Genomic DNA, 12,322 nt, shown 5'->3' on the forward strand with positions numbered 1-12,322 from the left:
TATACTTTTCTTTAAAAGATGATGTTCTATTTTTTTCCACATTTTACTGAGGGTTAACCATGGGGTTATTATGGAGTCGATGACTGATCAGCAACTTAAAAACTGCACGGTAAAACACCGCCATTTGCAGGGGATTGGGACTGGCCAACATTTGTATATCATTGATACCCAATAATATGCATTGGGGAAGGAAAAGAATAAGCTTTATAAATTTTCCTCATGAATATTCACAATGCAATGAGCCAATCTATCTATCTATTTATCTATCTATAAATAAGTTGGTCATAATTAAGTGGAAATATGTTCTTCTATGTTTATAATTATATTTCACCAAGCAAAAAAAAAAAAAAGCACATTTAGGATATTTGTATATCAAAAACACTCTATAGCCACATTTTGGAATAATAATTTAGAATAAAATGACTGTTGACAATTGGTCCATACTCGAAAGCATTAGGCACTACAATTCCAATTAATTCCAATAAAAAAAAAAGATAATTAAAAATCATGACGTTTTTTCCGACAGCATAAAACACCATTCTTACGTTGTTGCGAGTAGAATCAGGCCAGACGGGGTCTTCGGCAGCGAGGGCGATACTACTCATTGCAATGACCAGCAGAATGCACATCTCAAAGTAGCGCAGGGTGCAGATGTAGTGACAGGCTCGGCGAAACCTTCGAGCAGACAAAGTTGATCTTTTCATTGTATTGCATATCACCCCAATCTGCGTTGTAAGAATATATAATAGCTTAGGCTGCTGGTATTAGAGTAGATCCGCTTTCCTTCCGAGATTCCAATCTAAATCCGATGATCAAACATGGCCAAGTCGGCTTGTTCATCCAAAGCCATTTTTCCACCAAGTTGTACAATACACTCCTGTAGTACAGACTGCAAACCTTCATCTTTCCACTCAATGGTGTACTCACGGGTTAGTGGTGGTTAGTATGAACATGGAGGTGAATGGAGGCATGGGCCTGGGTCCCCCTTCACCTCCCTTTGCATCGTCATCGTCGTCCTTGTCCTCTTTTGCTGGTAAAGGCTCTGTGTTTGCATTTTTATTGACTGGATTAAAAAAAAATACATTAGTGGAAGATTAGTCAAGACAAAAGGATGAAGAAGTAATTATACTGTACATGGCGCTGTTTTTACCCTGCAGGATGGCATTAGTTGATGGAAATATTGGCATGTCCACGACGGTGTGATCGAGGTGGGGCTGTCTGATGATGCTGTTGGCTCGGCGATGTCCAACATTTCCGTAACCGTCCAATCTGACTAAACTCCCTTGAGTGGCGCTGTTAGCCAGTTGCAGGGCAGATCCGAAGCCGGGGGCCGCAGTGTGATTGGCGTGTGGATTTGGGTGCTGTTCTTTGCAAGGGGTGGATTCAGAAACCAGCTTGGTATTCATCAGGTTGTCCATATCTTCACTGTCCTGCCTGTCCTGCCTGGACAGCCTCTTTTGGATGGGTCTTGTGGTGGAGAGGTTCAGAACACTACCATCCCTGGGGAGATTCAAGTGGACAAATATTGAGATTGGAAGAGAATATAATGAATATATTTTCAGCGTTGCAAAATCAAATATCATTTTGAACAATATAGACTAAACAACCCATTGGTGGTACATTTTTTGGACCTTTATTGTCCAAAGGGGTGTAAAAAAGATGACCCTCACTATATAGCGATCGGTATGATCCCCCTGCAAAGCTTGGGTTGTGAACACTAAAAAAAAATTAAAAAAAAAAGAAATACATTCATTCTCATAAAAAGACAACAGCTTAATGATAGAGATAATTTTCAGCATAAAACAGTAAATTCTTTTTCTTTGATGACAATTGTACTCTTTTTACAGTGAAATTATTACCTTTAAAAACTTTTGCCACACGCTTATTATGGAAAATACATCACATGTGCTTTAGGCTCAAGACCAGTCATAACTCAGCTTGTGAATGTCACATGACCAAAACCCAGAAATCAGATGAGCCATGATTTGTCCTTACCTGACCCCAGAGCACATCTGATGTCATTTTCAAATGACAAAGAGTGGAAAAATGTTGATAAAACTATGAATTGTAGCTGAAAAAATGGGGAAGTTTCAAATGAACTGATTTATGACAATTGACGGCTGTAGACGTCAAAGATCAATCTTTACTGGCCTCCAATGACAGCTATAAACGTCAGATGCAATTTTACCGGGCTGGCAATGAATGAGTTAATTATAAATACGGTCGAAAATAAATTCATGTTTACTTTTAGTCATTCTGGAAAATGATGATTTTAATTGAAGTAATAAATCCATCAAACATTCATTTAAAGTTGAAACGTATTAAAAATCAGTCCTCTGCCGAGATTGTGTCCGACATTAAACCAGCTTTAAAACAAATCCAATCATTAATACCTTGTGCAAATAAACGTTAGCTTAAATACCACTATTAACTTTTCGGCAGCTCTCGTAAACACATATTGTAAACTACCGATCCAACATTCTGCCACTTGTGCAAAGTCAGTTTCATGATTTGGTTCATTTTAAAATGGCAAAAAAAACAAATAAATTCTATTTATTGCCCAGCTCCAATGAACTTTTCACTGCTGAAAATGGTTAGATAAGCAAAGTATCCCTTTAAGACCCAGCCAATCGGCGCTCAGAAAAGTTTGGAAATGCGTTCCAATTCAAATGGTCCCAGACACAATTTAAAGGCAAAAATATACGATAAATTGTTTTTTTTTTTCTTGATAATGCACAGCTGTGAGCTGAAAGTCATTCCAAGATGAGTCATATTGTTATCTGGGAAAAGGGTGCCTATTTTCACATGTTAATCTCCATTTAGAAACACAATCAGAAGATGATTTTAATAGTGTTGACTGTTATTGTAAAACCGTGTGTATTCAACTTACTTCCTTCGATGCTGGCACATCTTCTTCCCCTCTCCTTCCGTCTGGTTGCTATGGCGATTCCTTCTGGGCCTCCTCTCGCTTCCATCCCCAGCTGCCTCCTTCTCTCCTCCCTCCTCTCCTTCATCGACCCCTTTGCTCTTGCGTCTTCCTACTTTTCCTTCTCGACCGTCCTCATCTTCGTCATTCCTGCGATGCAATTTCGGTTTCCTGTGCTCGGACTGTCCCGCCCCTCGACTTCCGCTGCGATTATGATGATGGCGCCGAGTCGGCCTCTCCTCCGAGCCCGGCCCGGGAATCACAGTTGTATCCAATCGTACGTGAGAGCCGCGATGGTGGTGGGTACCTTTTCGGCTCCGCCTACTTTCAGTGGACTCGCCTCGCTCTAGAGGAGCTTTGACGGGGGCTCCTTGACCTCCGTGTTCGGGGTGGTGGGTTTGTCTGTGGGGGTCATCGGCAGGATGCTGCTGGCTGAAGCAGAGGTCTGGATTGTTGTCAGTGTTCTTGTTGGTGTTGTTATTGCGGTTCTCGAGGGGGTCAACCACCAAAGGCCGATCCAGGTGAGTTTTCATATCAGGTCGGACATGGCGTGAGTAGTTGACCTGACCAGGAAGGGTCGCTATGTTTAGACACTGTTGTATTGCCTAAAAACTGTAAAAGTGAACATTTCTGGCCAACATACAGTGGAAACTCTAAAGTCGGAATATGTCAAGATGTTGTAAAAATTGGAATTCAATTGAACAGTTTGTTAGTTGAAAGCTGCGCTGTTAAGTTTTTCATGATGAATTGACCCGGAATAGATTTCAGTTATTTAGATGATTTCTTATGGTGACTGTGAATTGCCAATCAATGCCCATGTTTGGCTTGAGAGCTTCCACCGTGTCAGGATAACGAGCATTCTAAAAACAGTTGGGTCGTGAAAAACAAAGAAAATGCATGTTTTGTTTTGCAAATCAAAATCGCCCAAATTTAACTAAAAAAAAAAAACAAAAAAACTCAAAATTTTGGTTATTACCATTGGATCAAATTTTACTAAGTAATGTACACTTTAGGTTATTTATCGCAGAAAAACTTATTTGACCTACATTTCTTATTGTATACATATTTCCCCCAAATTGTGTGAAACAAATAATCCTGATAATAACCTAAAATGTTTGGTTGCTTCGTGGGTTAATCCCTTGACCCCATTTCTTTTTTTTTACCTATTGAACCCGACCTTTTGGATTCATTTAACCTGAAAAGTTGGGTTCAATGACTAACCTATAAAACAACCGAAATAGTGGAATTGTTTAGTACAAAATAACTCCCAAATTTGGGTTTTTTGTGGGTTATTATTTTTTCCTGACTACTTGAAATGAATACCCCAAAATGTTGGCTCTAGTTCACCCAAGCGGGGCCTGTCCCATTTCGACGCATAAATGGCTTATTTCTTGACCCAGCAGTTTTTAGAATAAACACAACATTTACATAGCCAGCACTTGTGTACACTGATAACACAAGTCTAAGGCATTTTTTTGCTTTGTCCTTTACATTGTTGTGTTCCTCCCTCCCTGTCCTTGCCTTCCAGCGATCTTCAGGATCGAGCTCATTGTAGAGGGCTTCACGGCTGGATGCCAACGTTTGCTTTCTTAGCTCCTTGGTGCGCTGCTCCCACACTGACTTATTGAGCCCCTTATTGTGGTTCTTCTGCTGCTCCTTACTGAAACCAGAAAGAGTGGAGAGAATTAGTGCAGGCAAACGTGAGGGCTTGCTGAGCAAACACACACTGTAGGGATGATGTGGAAACATACAGCAAAATTAGAAATAGCTTATGAAGGGACACTGGAGTGAGTGTCCACACAAAGCAAGAGGAAGGGGGTTTTGGAAGCCATGTTGGGAAAACAAAATGGGGGCAACTTGCAGGTAAGGTGCGAATTTGCTATCATTACCCATGATTAACTACTAGCAAATTTGTTACCGCGTCATAGAAGTTACTAGGTAACATCATTTTCATTTTAAATACTTTCCAATTTAGGATGTGGTGCAGCAACAAAGTGTGAACTCTTGGCAATGGTTTATTGTTTTTAGGTGGACAAAAGGTCGGAGACACGGGGAGAAGATGTGGAATGGTTGTAAGGTCACTTAACAAAAGAGAACTAGAAAGAAATAAACAAATAAATAAATAAATACCAGTCCAGAAAGGGGTCAGTAGCGTTGTGACAATCACTGTGTACTTTGTTGCTGAGGAGGGAAACAGTTGATGAGTGAGATGGCACAAAAAGTGAGGATTTCATTCCAAAATGGATCCAGCGAACCTTAACCATCTTGTTTTTAATAGATCGCATTTGGGAATTAAATCGTATATGTCCATGGAGACATGCACACCCAAACACAATTGTTCATAGCTGAAAGTCTGAGTTACATCAATATTGAATGTTTATTCCTCATTTCTCATGTTGTCTCATCAAAACTAATGCCTATACAAAAATGGGCAAAATAATCAGAGTTGAAGACCTCAGGAGACTTGACCAACATTTTGAGACATTATTCATACTCTATTAATGTCCCTGGGTTAGAAGTTACAAGTCATATAAAACTTTACCCCTTTGTGTTTTTTTTAGTTTACTTTTCATTCATTCATTTTAGTTTAGTTTTCATTCACTCATGTTCACACAGAACAGAAGAATATCAGAAAAATAAACAGTAACCCTAAATATTAGTTCTATGCAAAATAAAAGTGCGTAATTGTTCATGGCAAACTGACACACGCACAACAAAGAACACAACATACATTGTGATATGACATGATCCAACCCATAAATATGTGTATTCATAATCCCAATTCGAGCATGTATAATCGAAAAAACAGGCTGTTGTTTAAAGCAGTAAAGGTCACCATGAGTTGCGTGTGTTCATGCTGTGTTCGCCCGCTGTTGTTAAACCTTTATGAGTGCAAGTTTGTATCAGTGAGTGTCATTGCATATAAAATGTGAATACTGCTCTATAACATGGAAACTTTAAAACCATTTGGATCGTACACAGCGTAGTAAAAAGCAGAAGTCTATTCCATTGCCATGTGTGTGTGTGTGTGTGTGTGCGTGTGTGTGCGTGTGTTTACTACTATATCTATATATATATATATATATATATATATATATATATATATATATATATATATATATATATATATATATATATATATATATATATATATATATACATTTACTGTATATAGTGACTGATACTCACGCTGCAATGGAGAGGTTGGCAGCTGACAGGGGGCTGACTTCCGCCACCTCCTTGGCTTTCTGCAAGGCGATCTTCTGACTGGCAGCCTCCTCCTCCTCTTGCTCATCCTGCCAGGAAGGAGGGGAAAAAGACGTCAATGGAGGAAGTAGAGTGGAGAGAAAAAAAAAGTCTTAGTCATGATGAGGTAACGTCGAGCTGGGTTGCACCTTGGTAAGCTCTTGTGCATTGGCCAAATTGTCCACAGCGATAGCCAAGAAGACATTCAGAAGAGTATCTGTGCACAGAGTTATAGGAAAGCCACTGTGTGGGCGTTGGGTTTATTTGTATTCATTTTTACACAAGTCACAGACTCAATAGAACAATAAACCAACAGTAGTAGTTTAAAGAGTTCCTATGATGGAAATTCACCTTTTTGGAGATTTAAACAATGTTTAACAATATTGATTTCCCACCCTAACCAATACCTTGGTATTATCTAGTTCCTTAATCCATTGGTTTGGATTCCTGCTTTTTCCTACGTTCTCAGCACTGACCCAGATAAAAAGGGCTCACAAGAGGCATATTGACATCGGCAGGTCAAAAATGTTTCATCTATTAGTTACAAAGTTTTAACGTGGAAAATCTTGAGGTGGCAATAATATGTATTTGGACTGGACAAGCACGATTTTAGTCAACGAGACAGTTCTCTGGTCAGAAATGTTGCTACCAAAAAATCAATTTTGATAGGAATTCACTTGCGAGAAGTAAGATTCATCCGTCCATCTTCTGGTGCCTATCCCAGCTTTTTTTGGGCTATACCGCCAGATCACACAGAGACAAAGGATCATTCACACTCACAAACAATTTGGGGTGTTCAACATACCTACCTACCATGTTTTTTGAATTACGGGAGGAAATCAGAGTGCCTATAGGAAACCCACGAGGGCATGGGTAGAACATGCAAACTCCACACAGGAAGGCCGGAGTCAGAGGTGAACTGGGGACCTCAGAACCGTGAGGCAGACGTGCGTACCACTCGACCACCATGTCTCCCCAAAGGTAAGATTTCATCTCTTATTTGCATGTGTTTAACCGTGGACAATTTCAATGCGAGTTTGCAGTATTTACCACATTTTGAACACAGTTCAAAATGGATGATTTGTGGACATGTATCTTTTGATTTGGGCAAGCAAAGGATACAGTTGCCAAAAAGTGTGAGCACGATGAAGAAGACGGAGAAGGCCATGCCTTTGTTGACTCCGCCCTGAGACTTGATGCCGGCGTACATCACCATGTTCCAATCTTCACCTGTCAGGATCTGAACATAAACACGCATGGACATTAGTTTCATTTAAATCCATTATTATTTTTTTAAACGTCACAGTATCAATATGTTGAGTGTCTGCTAGGGATGGGACGAAACACCAATCCCATGAAATGGAATGTCTCACGTGATTGACTCTAAACGAAGGTGTCAAACTCCAGTCCTCGCTCTCCAACACACCTGATTCAAATCCTAATCGTTTGAATCATGTTCAGTTGAATCAAATTTGGTATAAAGTTAGTAATGTCGCAAGCATGCTTCCGGGAATGACTTCAAAATAAAAGTTTTGTGTTAAAGCACAAATTCATGTCCATACATTATGTTTATTTTACGCAACGACGATAAATCTCGTGGTTCTAATTTCACGAGAGCTCGTCATTTGAGATCTTGGCACATTTTTTGTAACTACTGACATACTCTTCACAATGATATTGAAAGAAACGAATATAAACTACCTTTGACAGCTCGAAAATGGATTTTAATCAGTTTAGACCTATTCTAGAATTCCACTCCTGCCCATCACAAACTCCTCTGCTTACCTGAAACACTGTCATTATTGCTGCCGGGAAGGTATCAAAATTTGTTGAAGGAGTTCCATTTTCAAAATTAAACCTGACAGGGAAAAAGGCACATGGTACTTTTGAGAAAAAGTGGATCTTACAAGTACATTTAAACGTGTAAACTAAAGAAATTAAAAGGCACTGACTGTCCTCCGAAGAGCTGCATTCCCAGCAGGGCGAAGACTACTATGAAGAGGAAGAGGAGGAAGAGCAAGCTGATGATGGACTTCATAGAGTTGAGCAAAGACACAACAAGGTTCCGTAAAGACGCCCAATACCTGGAAAAAAAAAGAGACAGTGTTAAATTAAAAAAAAAGATGCCTTCTGCATACAGTAAATAATAATACCAGTAGATCTGTTGAAAACAAGACACTCACTTGGTGACCTTGAAGATCCTCAATAACCTGAGAGCTCGTAAAACACTGATGCCAAATGACGTGCCCGGCTGAATAAAAGACCATAGCACTTCGAATATGCTGCCGCAGATCACCTTTTAGAACACAGGCATATGCAACTCATCATCAATCACTTTATGGTACTTGCAGCTTCATTATATATACTAATATGTGGTCGTCATCAGTGAGGGGGTTAGTCAGTAGCCGCAGTGACACTCACGATGCAGTCGAAGCAGTTGAAAGAGGAGTTGAGGTATGCCTGTCTTCCCAGGCCATACATCTTGACAAACATCTCAGTCAAAAATATTCCCAGGAAGATAAATTCAGCATAATCTATCAGCAGACAAAAATCTGTTATGAGCGTTGTTGTCTTTGAATTGAGAGAGAGCAAAGAACCAGATTCACAATAAAGCTAATTTAGTGTGCAGTGCACAGTATGCACACCATCACTGAGAGAAAACACAAGACACAAGACAGCACGTTTTGTTCGATCATATAGGTACTGTATGTATAAGGGGTAGCAATCTTTGACTGTCTCGCGATTCAATTAGATTTTAGTTTTGATTATTGGCTCTATGATTCGATTCAGAATCTATCTCTGATTCAATCTTGTTTGATTGACAATGATTTCTGCTTCAATCTATAGATGCACAAAGAACTGCCATGATCTACTCTAGCCCGCTTTGAAAGACAGAATGACAAATGGAGACATTAAAATGGCATTTTTTTTCATTTTTTAAGTTTTGAATAGTGAGGAAAGTGTTTTTCCTCCCACCAAAACAGCTCATGAACTAAAATCAATACACTTTTCTTTGTTTTTGATTCATTGATATACCATAAGAATGGCTTTGAAGTTTTGTAAACATAAGTGACTTGAAGGACCACTTTTGTAATTAAGTAAACTATCAAAGTAATTTCACCCCCATCATTCCTCCTAATATATATCAGCTTTTATAGTTGGATAAAAAGCACTGAATAAAATCAATTTTGGGACATTTATATTGATTCTGAATCATAGTGTGTATTACTAACAATATATTTAGTGCTTTGGTTGTAGTTTATAAAATTACACACATACACAACACACGCAAACACCTATACAAGCATATATGTGCTCTACTCACTTAAAAAATCTGAGAGTGGTTCTGGCTGGTCGTAGTGAACTACAGCCACACACAGCGTGTTGAGGCCCACCAAACACAGCACAGTCCAGTAAAAGGCCTGGGACTTCACTATGTGTCGGATGAAGAAGCGCAAGCGCCTTTCTCGCCTCTTGAAAGATGATACTTCAAGCTTGGAGCTTTTTAAGCTAGCGCGGGCAAATGGTGAACCTGAGAGGGGAAGAAACATACCAGTGTTAGCCCTGGCTAAATGTCACAGTACACTGTTGACAAGGCGTGAACATGCATTCACAGGATGAGGAATATGAAGTCAAAGATGGTACAGTTATGCTCATAAATTTATGTACATGGAAGGGAGTAAAGGAGAAAAGGTAAAACAGCTTTTTATTGTTTTGTTTAAAACAGCACCCCACAATTTAAAAGGCAAAGTCAACCCACTGAACATGTTTTTACAATTATATGTTCGATGCATCCCACTAGTCTAAACATGACATCCTAATTAGTATTGTGTGTCTGGAATATGAATGAAGCTGCAAAATGCACCTGCTGCACAGGTTTTGCCACTTGCTGTCAACTGAAAATGACCTCACACTTGCTCAGGTAACAACCAATCACGGCTCAGTTTGCTAACGTCAATTGACCAAAATCAGAAAGCAGGTAAGCCGTGATTGGTCATTACCTGAGCCCTGGGCAAATGTGATGTCATTCTCAGGCAAGAGTCAGTAACAAAATGGCCGACCCCTGAGATGGATTAAAAAAAAATGGATGGATTTTGCTTCTTAATATTATATTCCACAAAATCCAAATGAGTCATAATTCCATGTTTTGATTACTGAGGCTATTGAGAAGATATCATTGTAAAGAAAATGCTAGGGTGGACTTCTCCTTGAAAAAAAATATTCCATGAGAAAAATGGCTTCAAGCTTCTGGGCTTTGAGGTGGGGAAGGAGCGCGTGTGTACATGTGTGTGAAAGGGTAACACGAGAGGAGGAATTCATATCAGCTAAGAGGAGAATGAAGGAGAGACAAGAAAAGGAGGGTCAGATAATGCTGATATGCAAGATAGCATCTACAGTATATTTTCTGTACCTGTGGTTTGCCTTTGTGAGTGTGTGTGTGTGTGTGTTGTCTCACCAACTGCCAGATCTCCTTCTCCCTCCTCTGGGTTTAGAAGCTCAGCCTTGCTCTTGTGGTTCTTGGTGGCTCTCCTGCGGGAGCCTGGAACAGAAAGCGGCAGCCAGTATTTAATTTTTGCCCTCCATTCAGCTCAATTTCCTGAATGGTGAAAATCACCTGACTCCATTCACATATGCATATAAACCATACAGACCATCACATCCAATGAAAGGAAAGAACAGTAAAAATATGTCCTACCATCATAATCATTTTCATTCTCATCATCTGCCAAGAGGACCTCTTCTGCAGGAAACAACACAGGAAACATTGATCATACATTTTACACAAAACACATGTATAAATTAAAGGTGAGGTCAACCCTGTTTTTCTATACAAAAATATGTTTATATTCTGTATATTGTGTTTATGGAATATGGCGCGGAAAAATCTAATGTACTATTTTTTTTTTTCACAGTTCACAGGGTTTTAATCTGTCTTTTGCATAAAGTAAATGAACATACATTTTGGGCCCGCACCTTTGTATTCAACAATTTTTAAAATTTTTTTTATAATCAACCTATTTAGGAGTAGCTCTGTAAGCTCTCGTAAGCACTGTCTTCAATTTGCACAATCCTCCATCATCTTTTCTCTGCATCTGTCCGACAGGCCCCTTTACACTCACAAGGCGACGGGTGAAAGTTATGAAAAGATTTTGTTGGATTTTAAGACTGTTGAGTTTGTATATGAGGTGACACGATCCATTTACCAGCTTTGCAGATCCACTCCAAGTAACCATTGAGTTCCCTTTCAATTTGTTGCTGCCTTCTCAGCTTCAGGAACTCACTTCTGTTTTCCACTCGTTCCCTCTCTTTGGCAAACTCCCTGTGAGGACATACACGCAAATGATATATTGATATTTGGGTGCATTTTTGTTTTCGAAAAGTGCTTCGCTCAGCAGACCCTTACCCTGACAAAACGCCCAGCACCAGGTTGAGCATGAAGAAGGAGCCGATGATAATAAGTGGGATGAAATACATCCAGTTCCACGCGCTCCCTGAGGCATCGTTGCTCTGGAAACACACACGCGCACACACACACATACACAAATAGTCATTAGAGATTTTTGACCTTCCACACACATATATAAACAGTCATCAGAGATTTTTGACCTTCCACACACATATGCAAACAGTCATCAGAGATTTTTGACCTTACACTATTCACACTGAGACAATGCAACTTTAACTCATTCAATTCCAGACATATTTTTTTTTTATTTTTAAAAGTTCAGACATTCAATCCCAGATGATTTAATATAAACAATGTGATGCATTTTCATGAAAGAAGGCTGATGAAAACTAATGTTGATACATTCTCATTCTACACTTATTTCCCTTTAAAATGCAGTTATTTTCCTCTAGGGTTTGGCCAAAGGGTCTAAAATTGCCTGGTGAATTAGGAATAATTCTGTTAATTGTTAAGTTAATTGCTACTAAAAAAATGAATTCCTTTTGTACTTTAAGAATAAACTACTTACAATCACCCTAATAATAAAGAACAAAAGTAATCAATTAGGTACCTAAGTACCTAAGGTAATTCAGATTCAGATTCTTTGTCAATTGAATCTGATGGAATTGATTACTTCAATGCATAAAGTAAGCCTCCTTTAGCCATACAGTTAATATATATATGTATATAGTGCATGGGATTGA

The 12,322-nt window shown here is 39.2% G+C and overlaps 1 protein-coding gene across 5 annotated transcripts in view; it reads right to left on the reverse strand.

Moving 5' to 3' along the window:
• Positions 1–12,322, reverse strand: part of cacna1aa (calcium voltage-gated channel subunit alpha1 Aa) — a 72,320-nt gene that overhangs the window by 38,120 nt on the left and 21,878 nt on the right. For 4 of the 5 annotated variants that reach the window (XM_088436955.1, XM_088436954.1, XM_088436953.1 and 1 more), the window contains exons 7-23: positions 11,577–11,680; positions 11,377–11,492; positions 10,869–10,913; positions 10,629–10,712; positions 9,498–9,704; positions 8,594–8,706; positions 8,356–8,468; positions 8,125–8,256; positions 7,958–8,030; positions 7,295–7,412; positions 6,322–6,389; positions 6,116–6,222; positions 4,418–4,586; positions 2,891–3,489; positions 1,151–1,500; positions 928–1,063; positions 546–675 (exon numbers count right to left, since the gene is read on the reverse strand). In XM_088436955.1, coding sequence (XP_088293081.1) covers positions 546–675; positions 928–1,063; positions 1,151–1,500; positions 2,891–3,489; positions 4,418–4,586; positions 6,116–6,222; positions 6,322–6,389; positions 7,295–7,412; positions 7,958–8,030; positions 8,125–8,256; positions 8,356–8,468; positions 8,594–8,706; positions 9,498–9,704; positions 10,629–10,712; positions 10,869–10,913; positions 11,377–11,492; positions 11,577–11,680 — 2,664 coding nt within the window. Of the gene's footprint in view, positions 1–545; positions 676–927; positions 1,064–1,150; positions 1,501–2,890; positions 3,490–4,417; positions 4,587–5,056; positions 5,108–6,115; positions 6,223–6,321; positions 6,390–7,294; positions 7,413–7,957; positions 8,031–8,124; positions 8,257–8,355; positions 8,469–8,593; positions 8,707–9,497; positions 9,705–10,628; positions 10,713–10,868; positions 10,914–11,376; positions 11,493–11,576; positions 11,681–12,322 lie in introns of all 5 variants that reach the window. The other variant, XM_088436951.1, reaches the window with a different exon arrangement.

This window comes from Hippichthys cyanospilos, chromosome 16 (genome assembly GCF_059441005.1).
Source record: "Hippichthys cyanospilos isolate Australia breed blue-spotted pipefish chromosome 16, RoL_Hcya_1.0, whole genome shotgun sequence".
NCBI lineage: Eukaryota > Metazoa > Chordata > Actinopteri > Syngnathiformes > Syngnathidae > Hippichthys > Hippichthys cyanospilos.